The sequence below is a fragment of the Echinops telfairi genome, unplaced genomic scaffold, assembly GCF_000313985.2.
Source record: "Echinops telfairi isolate 266 unplaced genomic scaffold, ASM31398v2 ScPeMD7_3533;HRSCAF=4204_0, whole genome shotgun sequence".
Lineage (NCBI taxonomy): Eukaryota > Metazoa > Chordata > Mammalia > Afrosoricida > Tenrecidae > Echinops > Echinops telfairi.
The window spans coordinates 9,083,516-9,097,571 of record NW_022107431.1 but is presented as its reverse complement, the minus strand read 5'-3'; the positions used below and the strand labels follow the sequence as shown (position 1 = coordinate 9,097,571).

Sequence of the window (14,056 nt, the reverse complement as noted above, 5' to 3'; positions counted from 1 at the left end):
GAGTGAGTGAGTGAGTGAGAGTGAGTGAATGAGAGTGAGTCAGTGAGAGAGTGAGTGAGTGAGTGAGAGAGTGAGTGAATTAGAGAGTGAGTGAGTGAGTGAGTGAGTGAGAGTGAGTGAGTGAGAGAGTGAGTGAGTGAGTGAGTGAGAGTGAGTGAGTGAGAGAGTGAGTGAGTGAGTGAGTGAGAGTGAGTGAATGAGAGCGAGTGAGTGAGAGAGTGAGTCGGTGAGTGAGTGAGTGAGTGAGTGAGTGAGTGAGAGAGTGAGTGAGTGAGTGAGAGAGTGAGAGAGTGAGTGAGTGAATTAGAGAGTGAGTGAGTGAGTGAGTGAGTGAGAGAGTGAGTGAGTGAGTGAGAGTGAGTGAGTGAATGAGAGTGAGTGAGTGAGAGAGTGAGTGAGTGAGTGAGTGAGTGAGAGTGAGTGAATGAGAGCGAGTGAGTGAGAGAGTGAGTCGGTGAGTGAGTGAGTGAGTGAGTGAGAGAGTGAGTGAGTGAATTAGAGAGTGAGTGAGTGAGTGAGAGAGTGAGTGAGTGAATTAGAGAGTGAGTGAGTGAGTGAGTGAGTGAGAGAGTGAGTGAGTGAGTGAGTGAGAGAGTGAGAGAGTGAGTGAGTGAATTAGAGAGTGAGTGAGTGAGTGAGTGAGAGAGTGAGTCTATAGAATCTTTTCATATTGCAATTCAAGGCTTGGATTTTTTCTTCAGTTCTTTTAGTTGAAGATGTGCTGAATGTGTTCATCCATTTTGGTTTTCTAACTCTAGGTCTTTGCACAGTTCATCATGCTAGTTTACTTTTTAAAAATTTTGAATGTTGTTATTTAAAAAAATCATTTTATTGGGGGTTTGTACAGCTCTTATCACTATCCATACATTCATCGATTGTGTCAAGCACATTTATACATTTATTTCCATCATCATTCTCAAAACATTTGCTTTCTACTTGAGCCCTTGGTATCAGCTAATCATTTTTTCCTCCCTCCCTGCCTCCGCTCCCTCATGAACCTTTGATAATTTATAAATTATTATTATTTTGTCATGTAGTTTACTTTTTCTTCTCAAGCTGCCTTTTGGAATTTTCTGCTTGCTCTTTGGCTTCAGCTTTTCTTCCATTTGCCTTAGCTACTCTATGATTAAAGGAAAGTTTCAGAGTCCCTTCTGACATCCACTTTGATCTTTCCCTTCTTTCCTGTCTTTTAAATGACCTTTTGCTTTCTTCATGAATATTCTTTATCTTATCCCACAGCTCATCAGGCCATTGGTGTTCAATGCAACAAATCCGTTCTTGAGATGTTCTCAAGACTAGTGGACTAGACTCAAGGTCGTATTTTGGCTCACGTGGACTCGTCTTCATTTTCTTCAGGTTCTACCTGAACGTTCACAGGAGAAACTGATAGTCTGTTTCACATTCAGCTCCTGGTCTGGATTTAGCTGCTGATATTGAGCTTCTCCAGCATGTTTTTCCACTGATGCAGTCAATTTTATTTCTGTGTATTCTATTTGGAAAAGCCCATGTGCATAGTTTGCTCTTTGTGTTGCTGAAAAAAATATATTTGCTATGAACAAGTCATTGGTCTTTCAAAATGCTGTCCTGTGGTTACCAGCTTCATTTCTATCACCAAAGCAGATTTCCCAACTCCTGTCCTCCCTGTTTCCAATAATCAACAATTATCAATGTATCTTGATTGCATGTTTGATCAACTTTAGACTGAAGATGTTGGTAAATTCAATTTCTGCATCTCTAATTTTAGTGGTTGGTGCATTAATTTGAATAATAGTTGCCTCGATTGGATTTCCTTAAATTCAGATAAATATAATCCTATCACAAACAGCATTGTAAGGTCCTTTTTGACAAGTACTACACCTCATTCCTCTGTATTGCATCATTCCCAGCATGGGCTACCATAAGATTTTGTGATTCAAATGGCCAATGCCAGTCCATTTCAGTGCATGAATGTCTTGGATATCAATCTGCGTGCATTCTGCTTCATTTTGTACCACTTCTATCTTCCTAGATTCATGCTTCATAACTCCAAGTTGCTACGATTAGATCTTTTTGGTCTCATGTGGAGTTGTGCCCATCAGCAAATGAAGATCCAGAAGCCTTTACTCCCACAGGCTTCAAAACAACAACACCCCCTCCAGTAAGTGATTCTCCTTCCTCCGCCACCCACTTTTGATAACCCTCAAAGAATGTTTTTATAGTATAGGTGTATGCTGCTATAAACATGTTTGCTTCTATTATAGATTAGGGGTCAGAAGGTCAAACTCACCCATGGCTCTGTGGGAGAACAGATGTGGCGAACTGCTCCTGCGAAGATTTCAGTCTACGAGAGCCCTGGAGCTGGAGGAGCCACGTGGAGGCCCACGCCAGCGCTGAGATCCTTCCACCACCACTGGATCCACAAGACTATCCTCCAACTGGCCTGTGATCTTCCTGCACTCGGCATCATTGCATGGCTGCGTGAGTCTAAAGAGGAATTTACAGACTGGTATAGGACATATAGGCTAATATTGGATTTATGGACTTGGGTCTGAACTGGCCTGGGATGTTTTCTCAATATTCAATTGCTCTTGTATATAAAGCTCTTTCTTTTTTTTTAAAAAGCTCTTACACACACATACACACACACACACACACACAACTTCAGTTAGAAAACCTGCTTGGGCAATTCTATTTTGTCCCCGGGGCTTCCAAGCTGTCAAATACACAGGCGTGTTCATGGGCATCTTGTGCACCGCTATGTCTGTGGACTCCCAGCTGTGCCTGACGCATAGCAGGCTCTCATTGTTAGTGTTGATGGCTGCTATCTAGCGAGCCCCATGGACGATGGGAGCAGACTGTTGTGATCCACAAGGGTTTTATTGGTAAATTCTCAGAAGCAGCTCACCAGGCCTTTCATCCTAGTCCATCCTAACACTAGGTTTACGGGCACTTCTTATATACCTGTCTCCAAGTGTCAAATAGACATGTGAACGAAATGGCACATTTTCTTTAAAAATCAACTTATTTTGAAATGACCTAATTACACAATATTAACTAACAAGTGAAACTGTGATACTATATATTTATATAAAACTTATAATATTTAATATTATACATTTGAGATAGTGGGTTCGACATTGTAAGGCTCATTTGGGTGGGTCAAGAGGAATGCATTTTCTATCTTTATATTGATGTTTACTTTCTAAGAATTTTTTGACCATGCTTATATTTATTACTGAACAAATGCTTTCATGAATGAAACTGACTTACTGGGATTAATACTTAATTTACATTTGTGTCCAATTGATGCGTATCCATAGACGTTGGTATACCACACAGATGATTTTGAGATTTAAAGGTGTGGTAGTTACATAATTTTGTGTCAACTTGAAGGTATAAAAATATAGGGGTGGAGTCTAGCTTGTCAATCAGGGCATATAGCCTGATGGTACCTCCTTGTGGGCGTGACCTCATAAGGAGGGTCCTGGGACCTTCCCCTCTCTCTCTACCACCACCTTCCTGTTGATGCCACATGGAGACTTGCAGTAGCCCTGTGATGTGGCCACCGCCATTGAATCTCTGCAACCCTGCACCCACCGGCCAGTGCTCTGCCTGCATTCTGCCTCGTTGCATGGGCTGCGTGAGTCTGAAGAGCGACTTATGGACTGGTATGGGATCTATGGACTTGACTTGGACTGGGAAGTTCTCTTGATGTATCATTAGTTCTTGATAGAAAACTCTTGCTTATACATATGAGTGTCACTGAATTTGTTTCTCTAGTCAACCTGGCCTAACACAGAAGGCTTCGAAGAAACTGAATCTGGATGTATATTTGTCTCAGTAAGTGAATAAAAGTCAACTTAGATGGAAGAAGGTAAAGTAAGCGGTTACTGTAATTTTCATTGAGGAAATCAAAATATGTCAAAATGGTGGGTCTTATAAACCTAATGTTAAGTAAGGAAGCCGTGCTGAAACCCTTCAGCATCAGAGCAACATGCAAGCCTCTGCAGACAGACACATGGTAGCCAGGCATGAGGTGCACTGGCTGGGAATTGAAGCTGGGTCTCTCCTGCGGCTGGGGAGGACTTACCCCTGAGCCACCACTGCCCTCAGTGGGCACTCAGTTAATGATTCCCTGTCTGACTGGACTCGTGATTCCACAGGAAATGAGACACGTGCCTCAGAAGGTTGCTGTGAGGGTTAAGTGATGATATAATCCATGGATGAGTATGCTTTGTAAACCATATGCTGCTGCTTTATGTAAACATATCACATGTCAGTTTCTGACCAATGGAGAAAGGTGTTCTTTCTCAGTTTGTAAGATAGACACAGTCCTGGTATCCAAGGTAGAAAGAAACTAAGGAGAAGAGTTGGGCAGTTGTGAGTTATTTCAAATCCACACAGCCTACAGACAGTCTGTAGCCTCCAAGCACAGAAGCCTTAAGTTTATTGCTCAACATTACCATGACTGGACACAATTTATGGTTTTTCAGTAGCAGAGGTAAATCTCCATATAAGGTCAGATGAAGAAGTCAAAGGTGAATTCCCCATGCTATAACACAGCCACACTATCTAATACCTTACAGCATTTTTTAAAAGATGGGAGAAACTGACATAGATGAAACTGTTGGGTCAAAATTTAGATATGCAAACAACAAATTTACATTCATACAGAAAAAATACCAGGTGGCACCTCTCTAGGTGTTTCAATCTTTGTGTGTCAATACCTTGAACAAGGCCTTGAGGCCACCGATCAAATGGCCAGCAGTCTGAGGGCCAGGAGAGAATCATAAAAATGTTTTACAGTAGGGATGTGCAAAAAGAAATGAAATGCCATTACTAAATCATAGAATCCCTGAGCCTTACTTGAATGCTGAAGAGGGAAGAGACAACGGTTGGTTCAATCACATCAACACGTGCCTATTTCTTGGTCCCTGGTGGGAGGAACCCTTCAGCAGCAGAAGCCATAGGTGCTCTTTCTTAGAGGAAGACAGAGTTCACCACAGAGAAGAAGTGGCGCGGTGGCTAACAGCACTGAGAACACGTATCCGCCCCTCACTTATTGACGTGGCGATGTTCCAAAGACCAAGTTGTGGGGGAAAAGCAACACTGTATGAAAATGGATGACCACATTAGATCATCAAATGGCGATTTCATCACTTAACTGCCAAACTGCATCATCACAGCTACTCTCACTTCACACCTCAGCTGGAGGTACGTCATTAATACACATGAAGTACAACCAGAAGGCTCTGTGAGGCAGCTAGAGGTAGAAACCGGGGGTTGTCTCTCTACATGCCAAGGCCTCCCTGCCCCCTTCACATGAAGTAGGAAGTCGATAAAGGCTGAAACTTGAAGCCCACCCCCTTTTCCAGCTGCTCCTCGGCTAGGCTGGGTTTCTCTGGCCTCAGGTCGCCACAAGAGGGTGTGATGTGCCCTGAGGGTGCCTGTGTAAAACCTGAAACTTCCATGCTGCATAAAAACTCACTTGGATCACAAACCAGGCTTCAGGGTGAATTCTTTCTCAAGGGAAGCCAAGGACTGAGGTATTTCCCACCCGAGGAATCTTAACAGCTCCTAAGAGGCAAGGATGGTGAGATGTCATCTCGTCATCTGTGTACTTTAGGCACCTTATTAGGAGAGACCAGTAGGAAAGAGAAGGTCCTTAACCAGATGGATTGGCCCAGTGGCAGCAATAATGGGTTCAAACAGAAGAACAATTGCGAGGATGGCGCAGGACTGAGTGGCGCTTTATTCTGTTGTCCATAGGGTAGCTGTGAGCCAGCATTGATTTACCAGCACCTGACAACATAGGTAGTTTTTTTTTCTCTCTTTTTTTTTTTTAACATTTTATTAGGGGCTCATACAACTGTTATCCCAATCCATACACACATCAATTGTGTAAAGCGCATTTGTACATCGTTTCTCAAAAACATTTTCTCTCCATTTAAACCCCCGACATTAGGTCCTCAATTTTCCCCTCCCTCCCCGCTCCCCCCTCCCGCATGAGCCCTTGATAGTTTATAAATGGGTATTTTGTCATATCTCATAGGTAAAGTTTTATTAGAACACAGACACTCATTTGTTTCTTGTCAATGGCGTCTCCAGCACTACACAGGTGGGGTTGAAGAGAATAGTTGTACCAGAGACCACCTGGTCCAAAAATGTTGACTCTGTCCTTTCCAAGAAGTTTCCCCTAGAAGTAGCATTTTTCCTGCATAGCAGTAACACTTTCCTCCCTAGACGAGCAGACTGGGAACGTGAGGAATCGCGTTTCCTGACTGAGAATAGGCCTCCTGGGATGGGGCGGTGGTAAAGTACTTGGCCATGACCTGGAAGGTGGGTGGTTTGAACCCACAGGAGAAAAGGCCTGGTGATCTGCTCCCGTGAAGATTGCAGCTAGGAAACCCTGTGGAGCAGTCATCCCTCCCCTGTGAGTTTGGAATTAACTCCATGCCACACAGCTACAACTAGAGACAACGTGCTTTCTTGGGGTAACAGGCAGCCAGATGGCATATTCACATCTACACACAGGGCAATGTAGCGTATGGACAATGGCGTAAGGCTAGAAATGCCTGGAGAGCAGTGGATACTGCTTCCTCAGCTGAGAGCCCGTTAATTACGCTTTTGCCTTACACTGATTGGACGGATGCACACGATGGGCTGCAAGAATGGGCTCAAACTTCAGAATGGTTGTGAGGATGGCACACATCCCGTGGCGTTTTCCTGTGGCTCACAGGGTCGCCGAGTCAGCACCAACTGGATGGCCCCTGACAGCAGCAGCAGCAGCTCGCAGCTTGCTGGGGGTGGATTCCTTGTGCTCTGGTTGTAAATGTGAACTGCTGGGTCAATGAGACAGTTGATACGTGAGGAGCAGGTGTCCAGGGGCACCCATGGGACTTGGGACCTGGTGGGATGGCCTTGTTTTCCCTGGTTTCACACATTTCCCACTGCTGATGGGGTGCAGGGTGCTCCCTCACTGTCAGTCGAAAATACTGGAGTTTCCGTCTCTCACAGGTTTGTGCCTTACCCAGATTCCAGCCACCACAGGCCTTACTGGATTTAACCGTCCAAAAAAAGAACGGAATCCCAATATCAGAGAGGGAGAGGAGGAAGGTGTGCCAGATATGTGTGTGTGTGTGTGTGTGTGTGGAGGGGGGGAGGGCAGCAGGAAACTCATAATGAAGCATAAGTCAGTGTTTACGTGAAGTCTTTGTTTTATTATTAGTTTTAGGATTTCATCACACCCAACTTGCCCCGTCCGCCGTATGCTGATGTGCTGACTAAATCCGACATAATTTCCCTGTGTGGAGGGACTCATGTGCCATCCTCTGTTTGCACCGTCCACTTGGCTGCTGACGGGCTTCACGGCTGCGCGGAGTTCCAGACGTCTGGCAGCTCTGCCGTCTGCTTCACGCCTGTGTCGGTGCTCTGCCCAGTGGGGTCTCCTTCCTCCACCCCTCTTCCATCCTGAGACAGCCCTCTCTCCAAGGACCTTCTGTCGGGGGTTGGTCTAGACTGGTAGTCTTTGGCCAGGAAGGAGTTCTGGGTTGGTGAGGTGCCTGGTGCTTGAAACTCGTACGGTCCCACAGACCCTGCCATGGCTCCAGAGCTGCCCTGCCAGCTCCGGTTTCCCGGGGTCGGGTACTTATGCTCGAACATGTCCAGTCTCCTCTCAACCACCTCACGGATCAGCACTGAAAGTTGACACGAACAGAGATCACTGTCAGTCTTCACCTCTGGACGCAGCCACCGTCCCACTGTCCCGTGACGAGCATGGACCAACCTCCCCTCTTTCTTCAAGGCCAGCACTTACTACATGCAGCCTGAGCTGCACTCCCAGTCTGCTCTCACAGAATATTCTTTCTGAAAGGCGGTGACAAGACACGCATGCTGACCAATTACAGAATGATGAAAAATAATACTGAGGGTAAGAATACACAACTTTTGTTCATATAGTCAACATCCTGAGTGCTTAAATACTCAAACTACACTGCTGATATCTGATGCAATTTGGCTGAACAGGCCTTTTAAATAAATCAGAAGGACTTACTGTCAAGCACTGTCCTGCCCAACATGCTGTGTTCCACGGTTTTGTCAACTTCATTCAGCAGCCAGGGAAGAAATCCCATCTCGATATCTGTAACACACACACACACACACACACACACACACACACACACACACACACACAATTACTTTCATTGATGCAATTTTTAGACAAACCATCCAAATTATTATAGATGCAAAAAAATCTATTTTTTCCATGTGCGTTTTCTTGATATGAAATGAGACATTGACTCATTAGCAAAGCCAGAGTACAACTGAGCTGAGTTCCTTGGCTGGTTTTGGAGGAGACAGGTCTGCTGAGGAGCCCTTGAGGTGTCATGGGATAGGCACTGGGCTGCCAACTGCAAGGTCGGTGGTTCAAACCCAGCAACTGCCCTGCAGGAGAAAGATGAGGCCGTCTGATCCTGTAAATGTTTACAGTCTCAGAAGCCCTATGAAGCAGTTCTCCTCTGCCCGCTAAGGGTTGCTGTGGGTGAGAGGGTTTGCTTGAGTGTTCTGGTTTGTTTCCTCGCATTGTAGTAGAAAAGCAATTTGTGGAACTAGGAGACTTTCTCAGGAGTCAAAACTGATTTTGGAGGTCGCCGTGAGGCAGGCAAAGACGTAGTGGGACCAGAACCTCAACGCAAGCAGTGCAGATTGGGATTGGGCCACGCTTGTCCAAAGAGGGCTCCCACCTGAGGCCTGGGGCTTGAAGGAAGCTGATCAGGACTTTTTCTTTTTGTGGGGGGTCATGAGGGTGGCAGACAGGGAGCCCTAGAGGCACACTGAGTACTCATTGGGCTGCTAACATCCAGGTCAGCAGTTTGAAACCACCCTGCAGAAGGGAGACAGGACTTTGTACTTCCCTAAAGATCGACGGTCTCGAACACTCACAGGAGCAGTTACCCTAAGCTGTCGTTACTATGAGTCGTCACGGACTCAAGGGCATTGAGTTTTGGTTTGGTTTGGAGGTGGCAGGCATCTAGTTATTATTTTTAGTAGGTTAACAATTGAGAGAATGAAAGATTATTGTCTTCATGGCTACAACTCAAAACGTATGGACCCTTTCAGGACAGAGTAGAACTGTCCCTGTGGGCTCCTGAGACAGCAACTCTTTACAGGAGTAGAAATCCTCATCTTTCTCTCTTGGAGCATTGGTGGTTTTTGAACCACTGGCCTTGTGGTTAGCAGGGCCTCATGGGTTTCCCTGGCTGTGAAGGGATCTACAGTTGAGTTCTGTCCCTTCAGGGGACAGGCTATAGGAGAGGACAGGCTGTGGCTCATGGAGGGAGGAAGCATTCTGGCTCTGCTGAGTCAGAATTCGAGATGAGCGGAGATCTAAACATGCTCATTGGCCAGATGAGCCTTTTGGGAGCAGTGTGTAGTTTCTCTGAGTTTTCGTTTCTATGTCTGAAAAGTGGGAATTGCCACGGCTCTCCCTACCCAGGAGATAAAGCATTCGGAGGACCCTCTGTGATCTGACCACAGGGACAAGGCTCTGCCACCCCTGACGATGAACACGATCGACGCCTGCCCCCAGCTATGAAAGGAAACAGGGCTTACTGCCAAGCCCTGCGGATGGATGCCTGTGTCTCGCCTCAGGAAGGAGGTGGCGGTATGAGCAGGGGCTGACACTTGCTTTCCCTGTGGCCAGGCGAGCCCAGGAGGGCTGCCTTGAACGGGTGCCAAACGACAGCTGATAGGCCGTGCCCTCTTTCCGGTCTCATCCCCTATGACTAACACAGAGCCCGACACAGTCTGAGCCCTGAACTGCTGCTGCTGTCGGTAGGGGTCATCAAGTCTGCTCCCCGATTGGGTGACAGAACAAAACACGGCCTGTTCCTGAGACCGCCACACGGCCCTGGCTGTGCAGGCACCCATTGTTGCAGCCACCGCGCATCCATCCTGCTGAGGCCCTTCCTCTGGCCTTCGGCGTCCTCTTACTGCCATGGAGTGGGTTCTGGCTCACAGTGACCCACCAGACAAGGGTACAACCACTCCTGTGGATTCTGAGGCTGTAATCTCTATGGGAGCAGAGGCTTCATCTTTCTCTCTCAGAGGGGCTGGTGGTTTCAAACTGCTGACCTAGTGGTTACCAGCCCAGCGCCACCAGGGACCTATGCCTTCTCCTATTAACCTAATTAAAACCCAACCCCACCGCCATCAAGTCAACTCTGACTCATAGTGACCCCTCTTCTCGGGTTTCCAAGGCAATGGATCTTTATGGGAACAGACAGCTTCCTCTTTCTCCTGTGGATCAGATGGTGGGCTTGAACCACCAACCTTGAGGTTAGCAGCCCAACACCTAACCCACAGTGCCATTAGGGATCCTTCAAACCTAATTAGCATCTGTTAAATAAATGAATGACATCCACAGCTGTCCCCCAAGGGCTGAGAAAAAGTTGACCCTCCACTGCTTACACAGACAGAGTACTTTACAGCTTATTCCAAGTTTTCTCTATGTAAGTCTTACTTCACAGATGAGGAAGGTGCCACCTTAGTGGTGTAGCCGGGCCCAAACCTCAGTCGGGGGCACACAGCTCACCTTCTTGTGACCCTACAGGACAGGGTGACCGTACCTGGGGGTTTCTGAGACTGTAACTCTTTTCTTTTTTGAAATGTGTTCTTTCTTTTTTAAAAATCATTTTATTGGGGGCTCATACAACGCTTATCACAATCCATCCACCCATCCATTGTGTCAAGCACATCTGTTCATTTATTGCCATCATCATTCTCAAAACATTTTTATTACTGTTTTTTAACATTTTCTTTCTACTTGAGTCCCTAGAATCAGTTTCTCCTTTTTCCCCTTCCTCCCCAACCCTTTCTCCTTCATGAACCCTTGATAATTTATAAATTAGTATTTTTTCATGAGACTGTAACCCTTTACGGTCGTAGAAAGCACCATCTTTCTCCCTCGGAAAGCTGGTGGTCTCACACTGCTAACCTTGTGGTTAGCGGCCCAACACAGACATGGAGAAAAGGCCAACCTGAGACCAAGGTCTTTACAACACGCCACTTATGAGTGATGATGCACACCTGATGCCACCACCCTTGACTTTCACACCTGTTGCAGAGAAGGGACGATTCCAATTCAGTACACAATGGGCAGGCGTTGAATGTGCACTGTTCAGAGGGGGCTTGCTAGAACAGGGACTCCAGCCAAACCACCACAAACCTCTTTGGATGGGGTCATAGAAGTAGCCGCCGTCTCTGAGACTGCCGAACACCGACGGGAGGAGGTCGGCCAGGTAGCGCTGGGCAAAGGCCTGGGCGGCGATCTTTTGCGCAGTTTCATTGTGCTTGTGGGTGACTTCCCACTGCTGCTGCTTCCGGCGCTCCTGCAGGAGAGAGGCTGTGTCGCTGCCCGCTGCGGCCCTTCCCAAAGCTGAGCCCAGGGAAGCGAGCGGGGATAGCTGCCTGGTGTCAGCAGAAGACCTCTACGAAAGGGTCTTCCCCGACACCACAATTCAAGTGCACCACTCTTCTGGATTAGGGTGCTGGCAAAGGACACTGAGCGTATGGCAGACAGCTAGAAGGACAAGCAAATCTCGCTTGGAAGAGGGTACAGCTCACCATCCTGGCCTTATTGCTTCATCTCCAACACCCAGCACAGAGTCTAGCACCGTCTGATCCCCAAACTGCTGCTGCTGTTGTTAGGTGCCACCTAACCCACATGGAGTAGCAGGCCCAAGTGCAACAGAAGGGAACACTGGTATTTTGAAGGCAGTAAGACTTCGCCGCTCATACTTTGGACTGGAGAGACCAGTCCCTGGGAAGACTATCATGCTTGGAAAAGAAGGGAAGTGACAATGAGGAAGACCGTCGGTGTGCTGGATGGACACCGTGGCTGCCAACACTGAGCTCCAACATAGCCGTGTGAGCATGGTGCGGGACCGGGCGGTGTTTTGTTCGTTGTAAGGGCACCAGGAGTTGGAGCTGACGAGGGCACCTAACAACAACATTCAAGGATAGTGTGTTTTTTGTTTTTTTAAAGAAATCAAGATCTTCATGGTTTTCAATGGACACGAATGGATACTGAATTCAGACTAGTATGAAAGAGGGGGCTTGAGGTCAAGCTCATCGCTTCCATTTTCAAGTGAAATAATTTCAAGGAATACAAGTCTGACTATGGGGATAGCATCAGAAGGGTAGAGATGGTTACATGTGTGTTTAATTATTATAAACTACTGGCTATTGCTGATAGCAGAAGTTTAGTTGCTTTGACTCGCTGCTTCTCATTCTCCACTGGCCCCGCTACATCCCACCTGGTCCTTGCTTCCTTCCACCTCTTCTGCCACTGACGTTGGGCAGATCAACGTCCGAGGGAGCTTCAGAAAGCATGTGGACAAATCCCACCATCTTTTAATTGCACCTCCCATGAAGCCCCTCGCCTTTCTTTCTCTAGGGCCCTGCTCACATCTGAGTCCCTTCTACTGCAGGGTCTGTCAAGCGCGTGGTTCCATCTGGGAACTCTTAGAAACTGACACAGGGCACTCAGTCCATGAAGGGCCTCTTCAGAGAAGAGGGGTGGGCACACTCATGTGAGAGGCCCTTTTCTGCTTCTGTCAAAGACCTCTGGCTCTAAGACACAGCGCCTACACGCACGAGCAGGGTGTGTTCCTCGGCCCAAGGCGCCCCAGAGAGAGGAACCCGGGGTGTACCTTTTCTTCCCGGTGCCGCCTCTCCTGCTCCTCCAGGCGTTGCACTTCGGCCAGCTCGATGCTGCGGAGCTCCTCGTAGGCGTTCTGACTGGCCTGCAGGTTGGCCAGTTCCTCCTCCTCCATGACTTCCAGGAGGGCCTGCTCGATGGTCTTCCCCACCAGCACTTCCAGCATCGGCCTGACTTCCAGATCAAAGTCGAAGAGCTTGAACAGGCAAAGCACACGAACATGGTCATCATAAACCGAGTGTCCGGCTAGAGAGGTGCTGCGGCAAGAGCAGCAGCGGCAACGTGGGGGTCTGGCTTGAGTGCCTGCTGTGGACCTGACTCAGCCTGGGGCTTCACTTCTGGGGTCCCCAGGTTTAAACCCTAGAACATTCTGTTTAGAGGCAAAATGTTTGACTCCATGAAGTCAAAGTGGTAATATGATTCAACAAGATGAACTGATACTCAACATTTAAAACACTTTTTCTTGCCAATCGGGCAAAGGTTTACAAACCATGGGCTTTCCATTCAACAATTCCTACACCTTTGCTTTCAACCGTCCACTTCAGTGCCCTCACGCACCCTCGCTTCTCCTGCTCAACCCTGTGCTTCCCGTTCCCAGCATTCCTTCTTGTCTACCCGGTCCTTGGGTCAGTGCTACCCTTTGGATCTTCAACGGCTTTTGTTCTACATAAAGGTGACTGACAGTGGAGCCGAAATAGCTCAGTTGGGAGAGAGTTACACTGAAGATTTACAGGTGACAGGGGCCCCGCCTATCTCTATCTGCACCTTAAACCTGGTCTCTTCCATGGCTTTGGGTGCGCAACCATTTTAAGACCAAACTCTGAGACCCGAGAAACCTCCTGATTTTCTTGTTACTGCTTTTCCGCTCAATTTTTACTAGTTGTTGATGATAATCTGACGAAGTAAGAAACGAGGGCAATAGAGCTTTCCTGATGCAAATATCTTCTCTTACGGAGCCCCGGTGGTGTCACGGGTCATGAATGGGGCTGCTAACCATAAGCTCACCAGCCATCCCTCGGGAGGAAGATGAGGCTCTTTGCTGCCACCAAGAGCTACAGGCACCGAGACCCTAGGGAGCAGCTCTCCCCTGTCCCACGAGTGCTGTGAGTCAGGATTGACTGGACGGCAAAGTTGGTTGATTGTTGGCTGGCTTGTGGTGTGGCTTGTGGTGGTGCAGAGGGTTAAGCACTGGGCTGCTAACTGAAAGGCCAGTGGTTTGAATCCATCAGGTACTCTGTAGGAGGAAATGGAGGCAGTCTGTTTCCATCGGGATGTACAGCCTTCGAAACAACATGGAATCCTTCCACGGAGCACTACAGGGTGGCTGTGAGGCTGGAATCGTTCTACGGAACACTA

General features: G+C 47.5%; 1 protein-coding gene across 1 annotated transcript in view; it reads right to left on the bottom strand.

Annotated features, from left to right (window-relative positions):
* Positions 1-7,172: 7,172 nt before the first annotated feature.
* The window catches only part of RSPH3 (radial spoke head 3), an 18,136-nt gene continuing 11,252 nt past the window's right edge, over positions 7,173-14,056 (bottom strand). The window contains exons 5-8 of the mRNA XM_004702098.2: positions 12,693-12,896; positions 11,207-11,369; positions 8,033-8,119; positions 7,173-7,676 (exon numbers count right to left, since the gene is read on the bottom strand). Of these exons, the coding sequence (XP_004702155.2) occupies positions 7,345-7,676; positions 8,033-8,119; positions 11,207-11,369; positions 12,693-12,896 (786 nt within the window). The 3' untranslated portion in view covers positions 7,173-7,344. The remainder of the gene's footprint in view (positions 7,677-8,032; positions 8,120-11,206; positions 11,370-12,692; positions 12,897-14,056) is intronic.